General features: G+C 40.6%; 1 protein-coding gene across 2 annotated transcripts; it reads left to right on the forward strand.

Annotated features, from left to right (window-relative positions):
- The first annotated feature begins 5712 nt into the window (after nt 1-5712).
- LOC115796241 (Krueppel-like factor 9) lies at nt 5713-10171 on the forward strand. 2 transcript variants are annotated; one of them, XM_030752550.1, is made up of 2 exons: nt 5713-6438; nt 8259-10171. In XM_030752550.1, the coding sequence occupies exons 1-2, from the start codon at nt 5952-5954 to the stop codon at nt 8501-8503; spliced, it is 732 nt and encodes a 243-aa protein (XP_030608410.1). In that variant the 5' UTR covers nt 5713-5951; the 3' UTR covers nt 8504-10171. The 2 variants fall into 2 exon arrangements, with proteins under 2 accessions (XP_030608410.1, XP_030608411.1); XM_030752551.1 differs by having other exon boundaries at nt 8349-10171.
- The last annotated feature ends 3852 nt before the right edge of the window (nt 10172-14023 follow it).

A 14023-nucleotide genomic window follows, 5' to 3' on the forward strand; every position in this document is an offset into this window, starting at 1 on the left:
ATACAGTATGTACTAATGTTGCTATCATACAGCGAATGTCAAGTCACAGCTTTTCACAACTGTTCAAGAAGACCAAATGAACCCCTATAGAAGTGTAAACACAGTTTTTTCATCCTATCAATCACTTGATCTTCACACAATGAGTTTATCACAGTGTGTCATTTTTGTGAATCTGGGGAAGCCTTTTAACAACTCCCATGTAAATGTGTTGTTAGGATGGGTGTGACACTAATCATTCGCACAATAAAACTTTAGTTGATGTCAAGCCATTACTTACACAAACACAACTTCAAGTGGTCTGACAGTGCAGAAATTGTGAGTTATTCATAGTTATTGCTGAAGATGATTGCAGTATAACCGAAACGATTAAAAGATTGTGACCTGCTGCATTTATGGCCTACCAGTGGTGGATCTGAGGTGAGGCTGCATAACATCCTGACAGTCTGACCAACTTCCTGTGGTGTTGTTGGTCTGGTTTTTCCCAGCCTCGCAGCTCCTTCATCCTCAAACTGAAGGTTAGCTGGCACGCCGGTGCCTAAGAAATCTACAGGAACAATGAGGAGAGCACGAATCAAGGTCTCTCAAAAAGTAAGGACCGATCCCACAGACTGACAGACTGTGAGGCAGACTCTGGGTAGGACCATGAAAGCTGTCCCACTGTTAAATTGTCAAGTGCAGGAGAGTTCTTTAGCAGACATTTTGAGCTTATTTTTTCCCACTTTTTATTTTTCTGCAGACTTCACATAAGTGAGTAAGCCACAGTTCACAGCATTTTGAGTTAAGCGTAGGATTACTGTATTACAAAAAAGGTTAAACAAACAGCGATAAGTGGAGAGACAAACCCCAACATTTCATGAAATCAGAGAGATGTAAGTGTATGATACAGGCTTTCATATACATGCAAGCAGTCCCTCTGATTGCTTGCATAAATATGATAACCTGCACATCGAGTTTAATCATCCCTCATTTTTGCATAATGATGCTATTTTGACAAACAGCGGTTGTCTGTAATATAGAGAGCCTGGACCACATTGAAACTGAATACTGAAACTTGTTTAGGCACCATCAAGGTAACATCACATGATATGTTGCAGAGTGCTGTCCCATTTCTGTGGATGCCATTATCAAACCGTCATTAACTCACACAGGTGACATCAATTAAGTCTTACACCTTAGGGTGGTGATTGTGAGCAGATTTAATTAGGGCAACTGCAAAATGTTCATAGTACTCTGACCTGCTCCTAGAGGAGTCCCCGGCTGGGCTCTGAGCAACAGTAGCTTAGACACTGTTTGGGTTTTCACCAGCCCTGTAGTCCTGGACCATGTCACCATGGATACAGCCTCAGTACAGTTAACCTCTTCCATCACGGTAGAGCCATGGCGCTGAGCACACTGTAGCTCCAAATGCACAGACTAGCAAAAAAAAAGAAAAAAACAAAACATGAACCAAACCCCCCCTTACATTAAAATGTGTATCAAATGCACTCTTTAATATATCATCTAACTCAGCTGTGCAGAAATCTTAAGAGAAGACTAGCATCATCACTCCTTTTTCTCCCTTTTTCCTAAAAGTATTCATTCTAAAATACTGGAGTCGCCCCATAACATAACCACCATGTGCTTGTTTGTTCAAAGCCTTGTCACTCAAGAAAGAGCCCTAATCTTACTGTGTCTTCACTTAGAGCTACTGAATGAGGCCAGAAGTTTGCCAGCCGGGACTGATGGCACTGTTTTAGATCCCTGGTCTTCAGCAGTATGGCTCCCCGCCTCTCATACCTGCTGATGCAGGTGCCATACACATCCGCCTAAGGAAAAGAAAGAGGGAAAAAAAGTTAATCACCCCGGGAAGAATTTCTTCATATATATATGCACACTTGGGAAATGAATCGAAAAGAATTTGGTCGCCATTAACCCACCTCATTTTCTAATTTCAGTTTGGAGGCCATGGGGGAGGTCTGGAGCATGCTCAGTAGAGCCTTTTTAATGTTGAGAGCCCACACCTGCTCCCCCTCCTGCAGACAGAGGGCCGTGACCGTTCCCCCCTGGAGGGAGAACTTGAGGCATGTTCTCTCCAGTGACTCCCTGGGAAACAAAAACACCAGATGAGCCCCCCCCTCCGAGACCAGAGAACACAGACAAGTGGAGCATCTGAACTGAGAATTGCATTCACAGGAAAAACATTTGCAGCATTCCAAAATGAGAGGACAGAATCACATCCACACATGCAAAAGAAAACAGAAGGAACTCTGCACCCATTCACTCACCATCATCTGTGAAAATACACCAGACTATATGGAATCTATACATGGGCATTACCTCAAACTTTTTAAATGCTGCACAGAATGCTCCTTTTGAGGGGAAAGTCGTTTTATCTGTGGATTCCTTATCTGTAGAACAAGCACGAGCATGGAGTTTTATGCAGGGTTTTTTTTTGTTTGTTTGTTTGTTTTGCACAAAATATTTTATTAAAGCTGACCTGCATCATTAGGTGACACTTGGAGACCACATCAATGTCAACCAAACAGTCCAAAGCCAGACCATTCCTGCCACCACTGGAGCCATGAAGGGTGCTGGTAATTGTTGTGCTATACCTATAAGTATATCTCACCCCTTTCTGATAGGGCAAGTCAGAGGTAGAAAACCCTATGGACAGGAAACAAAATATAATTAAAAAATTTGAAAGAAATTTTAAGGAAAAAAAAAACCCTCCTTGTCATTATGGATGGATTTGCTAGTGAGCTGAGCATGCATCCCCAAATCTGCCATAAAGCCTAAGTAACAGACAAAAATCTCACCAGAACAACTTGAATCACAGAGATTTGGCTTCACCTGAAGACAATCACCTACTGAACAGAAAAAAAAAAAAACCTCAGATATACTGACAAAACATTACAATCCTTGTCATACTTCTATACATAACATCTACTATAGATGAACTCTGTTTTCACTGGAGAACAAACCATAAAACTTACCGTGTAGCAGGAGAAAAATTAGTATACAACTGAGGTGTACAAGCGATACAGCCATAGCAACCCAGAGTCACTACAGGTCTGAGTGCCTCCGAGCCTCCACATATGAGTGAGATGAAAACCAAGCACTGTTCACAGCCACTGAATGACCAGGCTTGTACATGGGCTTCCTCTGTGACCCATACTGCTCACAGCAACCAATCAGGAAATACCTTCCAAGACTGGAGCTACAAACATTCGCCGAGCCAGTCACTTGACACAACACCGGGCCTCACAAAACATCAAGTTTTCTTACACCCTCGTTGACTTGGACAGACATAAGACGGGAGCCACGTAACGAGAGAAATTCAGGTTATAACAGGAAAGCTGGAAGCCGGAAGGATACTCAGTTGGAGATCAGGGTGTTTTCCAGGATTTTTAAACTGGGGTGTCACAGTGGGAACCAAGTAAGAAATATAAATACCAAACCACTTAAAATAGGTAGGGTGTGGACCAAAGCTCTGTATGGCGTTTTTCAAAACTTTTGTACAGTTCTAACGAGATTGAAAGTCAATATTTGGTGTGACCACCTTTATCCTTCAGCACAGCCTGAACTCTCTTAAGCAGCTTTCTTGTCATTTTTTTCAGCAGTCTTCAGGAATAGTTCTCCAGGCTTCTTGAAGGACATTCAAAGCTCTTCTTTGGATGTTTGCTGCATTTTGTTCTGTTCTCAGTCAAGATGATCTCACACTGCTTCAATAATGTTGCGATCTGGGCTCTGGGGAGGCCAATCCATGACTGATAGTGTTCCATTGTGTGATTTTCTATCCAGGTTTGCTTTTACTGCATTGGCAGTGTGTTTGAAATAACTGTCATGCCGAAAAATGAAGCCGTTGCCAATTAGACACTTTCCAGATAGTGTTGCATTCTGGATCAAAATCTGATGGTGATTTTCTGCGTTCATAATTTCATCAAATTGTTTACAAGATTCCGAACACCACTCACTGAGATGCAGCCCCAAGCCATGACAGAGCCTCCACCATGTGTTACAGATGGCTGTAGACACTCATTGTTATACTGCTCTCCTGACCTCCTTTGTATGTACTGATGACAATTTGAATGAAATATGTAAAATTTGGATTCAATCACCTTGTTGGTCCAAAAATACAATTTTATGTCTGTCAAACTGTGTCATCTTTGGCATTTCTCATCAATTCAGCTAAAGAAATGGGAACAGGCTGCTAGTAACAAAGATACCTTTGGCATTTCTCATAGGTTAAACTAAAGAAATGCAAAAAAATTGTGTTGTTGTGATAGGCTGCTGATAAGAAAGTGCCTGTACAGTTTAAAATTGGTTCTTTGCTAAGTTGTGCAGACACAACACTGGTTCATCCCTTGAGTTAGGTGCTTTTTACATTCTTGAATGATTCATATGTCAGTGTTAAGTGGCTTAACAAACAAAAAACGTTCCTCTTAAAATGGTCAGGTACAAGGACTGGACTGGAAATGAGTGAAAAAGCAGCCAATGTCCAAAGAAAATATTTGAAAGACCTTCAGAAAGCCTGGAGAACTGCTGCTCGAGACCACTTTGAAACATTACAGGGAAGTCCGGCTCGAGACTGGGAGCAAAATATAAAGAAATTAGGGGTGGATCAAGACTTTTGCACAATACTGTCACTACTGGGGGGTGGAGTAGGTCAGATTTTAGATGGGGTGGTACCACCCCATCCTCCCCTTTAGCCGCACATTTTTCTGACTCATATTTATCAGACAGGAGTGGCGGGCTGGGAACATTATGAAGAAATTGACAGAAAAAAGAAAACAGAACAATAAAACCTCTGGCACAACATATGCAAAGGCTACCACATTCCTTCTTCTATACTGAAATAGACAAACTTTTTATATATGGCCATCATTAATAAATCACACAAGCACTGTGGGTTTAAATGACTGAGGAGCTGAACCATAAACTCCTCAGAAGACAAAGAAACACAGCTGAGAGAAGTTCACGCATGAAAACAGGGACATCTAGTGTCTGCGTGTTATGGACAAAAACAGGTGGAAAAGTGGAGCCTTTGGCTGCTATGATGGCGCTTTGTAGAACAATTTTCACCCCCGCCACACAGCCACGTTCCTTATTCTCCGACTGCGCTTAAACTAAATTACACAACACGCCTTTCATCCATCTCCTTCCCCCCATCATTAAACAAACAGTCTTCCAGTGCCACCTACTTTCCACGATACACCCGAAGCCGCGGCCCACGCCCGTACTGCGACGTCAGACACTGCGTGATTCTGGTTCGCGCCGCATTCAGGTCTCTTAAAAATCTTATTTTGCAACCTCCTTAAAAAAAATGCCGTTAACCATCTGTCGCCACAGCTTTTATGTCATGAATCGGCATGAGTATTAAGTCCTGTTACACTTAGCACCTTAAATGTGATTTAGTGTTGAAAAACATGACACATTTACACGTGTATTTTCGAGATATTATAGTCAAATATTTTAGTTTTTTATGTTCAGTAGTGGAGTGAGTTTACTGTATCTGTTAAATGATATATATATGTGAGTAATTGCAACAACAATAAGAGAGAATTATCCAGAGCTTTATAGAAATGTAAAATAATATATGCCCCCAACAAAGTTTTCACCGATGAGCCTGAACGCCTCCTTAGTCCGGGACCAGGGGGCGTAGGTTTGACCGGCTTCTGGGAGGCTCAGACACAATGAACCGTCAGACAGTGAGGGGCACGCATGTTGGACCCGGAGATTTAGCACGGTCTTAGCGTATTATTACTCGTAAATGTGCGGTTTCTTTGTTTTACTAAGCGATTCTCAAACTACTGATACACTGTATGGCGGTAACGAGGCTAAGCTGGAAGCGGTTTCTTCGTCCAGTTTGATGAAAACGAGGTCGGGATCAGACAAACGTTACCGTTAGCCCCTCCTGGTCGATTTTTTTTTCTTTTCTTTTAGCTAAAGACAACAAAACAGAGTAGATAACGATGTCGCTGATTGCGTCTTCTGATTATTTCGCTGCCGAGTGTCTGGTATCGATATCTAGCGGTCCTGTTCTTCACAGACCCACCCCGGTCGTCCCCGCCAACCAGCCTGCCACGATGGGCCTGCTCCCCGGGGAGCCCGAAGGGTCGAGTGAGGACAGGGAAGTGCGAGAGACGCTGAGGCTGGAGGGAGCTAACGTGGTTGCCGTGGCCGGTATCCTCACTGACCTGCACGGCAAGTTTCGCCCCATGTCGGCCTATTCGGAGAACAGCAACTCCTCATGCGGCGGGGAGAGCGGTTACACCACGTTGTCCGACCCGACCACCCCAACCATGACCCCCACCGCCACCCCGGTCCCTGGACAGCAGCAGCTCAGTGGGGGGATTGGAGGAGGAGCAGGGTTGAAGAAACACCGGTGCACTTTTGAGGGATGCGACAGAGTTTATGGGAAATCTTCCCACCTGAAGGCACACATCCGGACACACACAGGTATGGACACACATAACACACTGGTCACATCGGTAGTTCACATGCTGCGTATTTACACATCTTTAGCTGGGTGTAGCGCAACTCTGTACCCCCAACTTCTGCTTTTCTCGGTGCCATGCAAGCACACGGTTTTACCGTCTAGTCACACATATATTCTGGGGTGGGGGAGTGTTGTGCCATTCACTAACTACTGTAAGCATGGTGGCGGCTGTTTCTTTATCCTTTAACCACTTGGTAAAGTAATCTGGCCAAACAAAGGGGGAAACGCTCCCCTCGGAGACTCTGACAAAGAAGTAAACTAACAAAAGAACTGGGCTGGACGTTAAAACCTGTGACGAAGGTCTTCCTCCCGTCCGGATTTGCATATGAAATGAACGTAAGACGAAACCTTAAAGTTGAAAGCGCTGAAATGATAGTGGGACGCGTAAAAGGCCGCAGCAAGTGCATGTTGCTGTTTAGTTTTTCTCTGGGCAGCATACTCTTGTCATCACGCATGCTGACAAGTTGAAATCTTTCAGCTGCAGTGTGTAAATTAGTGATTAAATAGATGGATATTCAGTTCAGGACGCGCCACCCCTTTCCCATATATAGCCTTCTCATCACATTTGGGTCGTTTTCTGGTGAATACGTAATTGCATGTCACTATACTTCTGTTCAGTCCTTACCCATGTGTATGTAATAAAGCTAGATTTAGTTGAGAATTATCCCGTCCGTCAGCACATAGCCTATCTGTAATCGTGAGTTTAGGTGTGATTTTTATCGCAAATGAGGGGAATTGGTGTGTCCAGTGTCACTGAGCAGGCGCACATGGATTAAGGGCAGGAAACGGCTCAGAGACAGTGTTGTGGGAACGCCCACAGAGTTCTGCAGCAACAACGTGGCCAGGCTTTGTGATCTTGCAAATGGCACCGAGCATCCTACTCGCTTATCCTGGGTTTGACTCTTGTTGCCTGGCGGAGATTAAGGCTAGTAGTAGCTCAGGAACACTAATCTTAAGCATCTAGATCTCATATATATATATTTATTTTCACGTATTTAACTATGTAGGGATTAATATTTAAATCCATGACAATAGTCTGTGAAAAGCAATACAGGCGTTAAATTTGTGTCACAGTCTCGGGATTAATCAGATTTCGCTGCTTTCTTATATTTTATTAGATATTAAATACTTGTGCAATGTAAAATAATAAGCACGTGATTCCTGGTATTACCTTTAAGCAGAGAATTATGTAAGCTTTGACTGAAGACAATACAAGATAAGAATCGGTTTGGTTGATATAAAGTATTAGAGGTCTAATAAGGCAGACATTAATTTTACATATTAGAGCTGAAACTGTGTGAAAGTTAATTAATCCAAAACGGTTCATAAATAGAAATTTTATCAGCTTTTCTTTTGAAATTTACAGGCAAAAATACTTGATGATTGCAGCTTCTCATTTGGTCATTTTTGTTCTATTTGATGGTAAATTTAATAATTAAGGGTTTTGGGGGGTTTAATGACCTGAGGCTGTAGAACATTTTTAGCAGCAGGCAGTGCTCACTGCCTCTCATAGACCAAATGTTACTCAGTTAATTGCAGAAATTTGTACATTAACTGATTATCGATTATTCAATAAAAATGGTGTTTTTTGGTTTCCTTTAATCTATGCAATCCTTTATTGTAAAACTGGTTTAATGTAATCAATCACTGAGTATAGAAGTCAGAGGGAAGGGGTAGCATTTCTGTTCCTGTGTTTTTCTCTGAAACACTTTCTTGTGTGTTTTTTACTGTAAACCTGGCAGCTGATTTCTCTCTGCTCTCTTTTGCCTCCATGTCCCAGGGGAGAGGCCCTTCCCGTGCGCCTGGCCTAACTGTGCGAAGAAGTTTGCCCGCTCTGATGAGCTTGCACGCCACACTCGCACGCACACGGGGGAAAAACGCTTCCAGTGCCCACTGTGCAATAAGCGCTTCATGCGGAGTGACCACCTGATCAAGCACGCCCGCCGTCATCCCGACTTCAAGCCATCTATGTTGGGGCGCAATAGAGGCTCGCCCTCTGCTTCTAAACCAGCCGTGCACAATTAGGATGGCGTCGGTTGCTGTGCACTGGCATTGACAGGAGCACAAGACGGTCACGTTGGTTTCAAGGAAACCGACTACAATCACATCCACTAGTTAGGATTTAGCAATGCTGTGTTGCACAAAAAAACAAATGTGCATGTACACACAAACATACACACACAGAGCTGGATGTAGCGGGGGGGGCATTAGCCTCGTCTCTCTATCCATACAGTTGAATCACGTGAACACTGTCCACCTACGCGACACAACCGGGGTTGGGTTGGAAATTTGTTAACTGAGGACTTGTTAAGAAATGAGCTTTTTGATTCCGCTTGCCGTTTCCTGAAAGCAAGACTTTGGACCTACTGTGCTTCCATTTACATCACCAGTTACATGTGCGCATGTGTGTGTTGTGTTTACAGTATGGCAGGCTAAACTAAGCTGCACAAAACACAATAATGATAGGGTGAAATGTAATCACTGCAGTTAAGGACAGTTGGTAGCATGAAGATAGACTTACTGCAGGATGATATAAGAATGTAGTTTTTAATCAGTAGCGGTGATATTAGACCACAAAGCAGTTTTACGGATGCTGTATAAAGATGATCAATTGTGTTTCTGTCTAATTCGGTAAATTTAATATACAAAAGTCCAAGGATGCATTGGAGAAATCCTAAGCAATGATTTACAATATGGCCTGATAAAACAAAAATGATTAGGTTTTAATTGCCATAGAAAAACACACAGCTAGCACAAAAGATATTTCCGTTGTTCTTCGTTTAAACCAAAAACAAATCAAGAATACCTCATTGTGGAAAACCACCTAACAGCAGCGTACGTTTACCGCAGTAAACTTTTTTTTTTCATCCTTTCGTCATATTTTGATTTCAGGATTCGGTAAGAGCAGGAATCACGAAGCAGGTCTGAGTCGATTAAAATCAAACCCAACCCTGAACAGAACGTCGTCGTCGTCGTTTCAAACTGAAACAGTTTCACAGATTGCAGGGATTTTTTTTTTTTCATATTTTTTTGTACAAATCTGCACATTCATCATCAGCAGCAGCCAAATACTCCTCTCTGGTTTCTTGTGGTTAATTTCTGCTTTGTTGTTGTGCTTTTCAGTAACCTTTATTTACCACGAGTAGCACAATATTGTGATAGTAGATACCAAGGCGATGGCTAGACGCCTTTTAAAGTTTTTTTTTTTTTTTTAGTTTTTATTTGTTGCAGCTTTGCTGATATTAAGTTTTAGTGATGACACATTCCTTCATGTTCTTTTTGCTTTTTTGGTAACCATCTCCATTGAATATTTCTTAACGTATATCCAATTCAACTGTAGATCAAATATTCATTTTACCCTGAAGTGGATCAAATTTTAAGAGTTGTTTGCACGTCATCATTAAGGCTCCACCAGTTATCATCAATGAATGCTGATACATAATACACGGCAGTATTATGTCTAAACCTGATGCAAATGTATATAAGCTTTAAGCTTTTAATGTAGAAAAATGGTAATGCTACTAGCAGGAGAAATAATACACGTGTTGAATTGTAGTCCTTATATTAGGGGTAACATATGTACGCTTGATAGAATGGCATTGCCTGTGAGTGTTGGTGTGTGTGGTTTTGTTTTTTAATTTACTTTTTTTTTTGTGTGTGTAGTGACAGAAATGAGAAATGTTTGTATGCAATAGTATGGAAATAATTTTTGCTCGGGAGGGAGGAGGGGTGACAAGTTGAATTTTTTTCTCTTTTTTTTTTTTTTTTTTTTTTTTTTTTTTTTTTTAAAGCCTGCTGCCTTCAAAGTAAAAGCATTCACTTCGTCATCAGGGTTGTGGAGACAGATGATAAAAATATACAGATGTGCCAGATGTTTCTTTTAACAGCAGATAAATCAGATTCTTGTGAGTTGGGGGGGGGGTTCTTACTCTGGCTGATTATGTTCTTTATATTTGCGTGCAGCCATTAATAATATTCAGGGATGCTCTGATTGTGAAATTCCAGGCCGATTCCAATGTTTAAAACTAAAATTTGGCCAGTATCCAATTCTAGTATTTTTTCCACTCTTGTATTTTCTTTTTCTTGTTGTTCTTCCACTCTTTTAAAAGCCGAAAACAAAGTAAAGCCCAATATGTAAACCCACTCTGAACATTTTACAGATATTGCATATATATCAGTGCATCCCTGGTGATGATAATAGTTCCACCTGTGTTTGACTATAGTGTGGGATACACAAATGTGGTTTTGATTGAGGCCTATTCAGGAATCCTGGCACCTAAATATACATGATGATGAGTTTAGATTTCAGGAATAAACTCATGATAATTTTTATCCACGATTTGCCAAGTTAATCAAGACTGTAATGTAATTAATGTATTTGAAACCCATTTGTAGTGTCCAGGTCTGATTAGAGAGGGTGTGTGTGTGTGGGTTTTTTTTTTTTTTTTTTTTTTTTTTTTTTTTTAAATATATATTTCCTCACCGTCTGTCCCGCTTATGGACATATTCCTTTAACTCAGTGAACACTTCTTCAGGAAACTCTGAAAGCCTTAAACTATGTCATAACTACTTTGCACCATGTTTACAGTTGAGTCATTGTATAGGTATGTGTGCCCTCTTTTGGGTGCATTACAGAAACTCATTATGCAATACGCACTTTTTTCTCACAGGTGTATTTGGCTGGATAGTGTAATGGCTTGCACTGTTACTGTGTTACTACAAGCGGGCACTGTGGAACTTTGGTGATGTGTTAATAACCAGTGGTTTGTAAAAACTGCCTTTTCCAAGTGCTGTAGGAAGCGTGATTAAAAAAACTGGGTAGTTTGTTGCTTTTAATTTTTTTTTTTTCTTTTTCCTTTTTCCTAGTGTTTTCTTAGTCAACTGGGCCATCTATTGGTAAATTTGTGTTTATTTTCTCTATGGGATTGACTTCCGTTGTTGTTCCCAGATCTGTTGACTTTTTCTCCTCCACACAAAGAATGCCTACTTCATTTATGTCACACCATCTTCGCGTACCAGTTGATTTCATTTTAATTGGAGCTGTATTCTTTGAAGTGAATGCCGAGCTTTGAAAGTTATTTCTTCTCTGGAGGTTCGATCTGTTGAAAGTTTTCGGTTGCTGCTGGCAGTAACCTTGAACGAGTGGATTGTTTATCAAAAGAGCAAACGCTGCGTACTTGTTTTTCTTGTTTTCAAGTGGAAAATAACTTCCTTCCATCTCACCTCACAGATGGAAATCTCATCTGATATAGACTCTCAAGCTATAATGTCACAAAAAGAACATACCTCACTCTTAGCTGTTTCCTCTTTTTTGCAGTGTCTGAAAAAAAAAATCAAAATCCATCCATCTCATCTTTCAGAAACTCCCATAAAAGCCATTGAGCCTTGGATTTCAAAAGAATTGTTTTTATCAGCCACATGGCCTGTTATGTACCCTCGTCCTTACTGACTATATGCAACACCTTTACTACCTGTGTAGCTGCAGAATTCCTTTTTCCCCCTTAATAACCTGTTGTTGTGAATAGATGGTAGTAGATTAATCTCTATAGTCATTAAAGCTCAGATCTACAAAGGGGAAACCTCACTACTTGCTGGAGCAGAAGTTGAAAGGGGGCATTTAAATACAAAGTAAAATATTTGCAGACTGTTATTTTACTGAAAACGATGATTGAATATGCTCAGTCCAAATCTGTTTGCTCATATCACTGAATGTGGCTTCAAGTTAAGTCCGTTTTGGATTTAATTTTTGCTGTGCTGCCTCACCTCGGGGGGCGATAATTTCTCTTGTCACCACACTATCTCAGATATGCACATTGTACAGAAGTGGATGTTCTTTTTTTTTTTTTTTTTTTTTTAATTGATGCTAATTTTTACATTAATGTAATTTTTAAAAAAAAATCCTCTTATCCTACCTTATTTAGTTAAGGTAAATAGGAGGATCAGTGGAACTAAATAATTGCTGCAACAAGCTGTTTTGATATTTATATTCTCAGGTGTCTTAAATTTTCAGCATTGGAGTTCCAATATTTCCTGTGCAACACCGAAGTTAAAAGCATGGTTTTATTTCTTATGTTATACTGATTAATTTATTACATATTGGAAACGTATATGGTTTGTGTGGTTTAATTATTCTTTTCATAACTCATTTTGTGACGTGGAACAGTACTAATATTAAATGATTCCAATGTTTGCTTGACCTGTGCTATTTTTAAGAAATAAAAATCCTTAAGTTGATTGCTTTTCTTTTTGTGCTTTTTTTTTTCTTGTGTCTAATGAAGCCAAAGTGTAAAATATACAGATGGATGTGATAATACTGTACATTAGGCTACACATTTAACTGTAGCATGCTAGTAGCCTATTGACTGTATTATTTATTATAAAGTTTTATTAATGCCTTACTCTGCATCAATAGCCATTATTTAAGCTTTAAATCAATAAGCCCCTAATTACTCCTTATTGGTAGTAAATGAATTTACATGCATTGTGAAGCTAGATATAATCCCATTTTAAAGTGAGGTTTGCTCATAAATAGGCTTACTGCCCACTTTATTAGTTACACCTTGGTAATACAGGGTTGATAGGATAGGATCTCACATTTGCTGCACGTCTGTGATGAGAGTCTCCCATTCCGCCACATCCCAAAGATGCTCTACTGGATTGCAATTGCAACTGGATTGCAAGAATATTTAAGTCCAGTGGAATTCACTGTCCTGTCAAAGAAACCGGTTTGAGGTGATTTGTGACATCCTGCTCTATCAGAAGATGGACACACTGTGGTCATAAATGGATGGATTTGGTCAACGATAGTCAGGTAGGTAGCCACCAGCAGCCTGCACCGCTAACACAAGATGAGATGAATCCATGCTTTCATGTTTTTTACACCAAAATCTACCATCCAAACCAAACACCCAAATGTGGCAACAGATATTGAGTCTCATGAGACGAGGCAACGCTTTCCCAATCATCTATTGTTCAACTTTAGTGAGCCTGTGTGAATTATAGTCTCTGTTTCCTGTTCTCAGGAGTGGCACTTTCTGCTGCTGTAGCCCATCTGCTTCAAGGTTCGATTTGTTGTGCACTCTGAGTTGCTCTTCTGCATACTTTGGTTGTAATTAATGGTTATTTGAGTCACTGTTGCCATTCTACCTGCTCAAACACATTCTCATCTAACCTCTGGCACTTTCATCCAGAGAACTGCCGCTCACTGGATATTCTCTCTTTTTCAGATCGTTCTCTCTAAAACCCAGAGATGGCTGCGTGGGAAATTCCCAGTAGAAATACTGAGACCAGCCCGTCAGGCACCACCAACCACGCCACATTCAAAGTCCCTAAAGTCATCTTCTTCCCCATTCTGATGCTCAGTTTGAGTATATTATTAAGCCATCTACATGCACATACCTGCATACAGTCCATTCACACTCAATATGACACTTTTCAGGTAATTCGGCAGATTTGTTAAACATTTATTTTTATGGTGTAAATAAAATACATAATTTATATCAAAATACAATTGCTGCTCCAAAAAAAGACACTAAAACAACACAA

Source organism: Archocentrus centrarchus, chromosome 17, assembly GCF_007364275.1.
Source record: "Archocentrus centrarchus isolate MPI-CPG fArcCen1 chromosome 17, fArcCen1, whole genome shotgun sequence".
Taxonomy (NCBI): domain Eukaryota; kingdom Metazoa; phylum Chordata; class Actinopteri; order Cichliformes; family Cichlidae; genus Archocentrus; species Archocentrus centrarchus.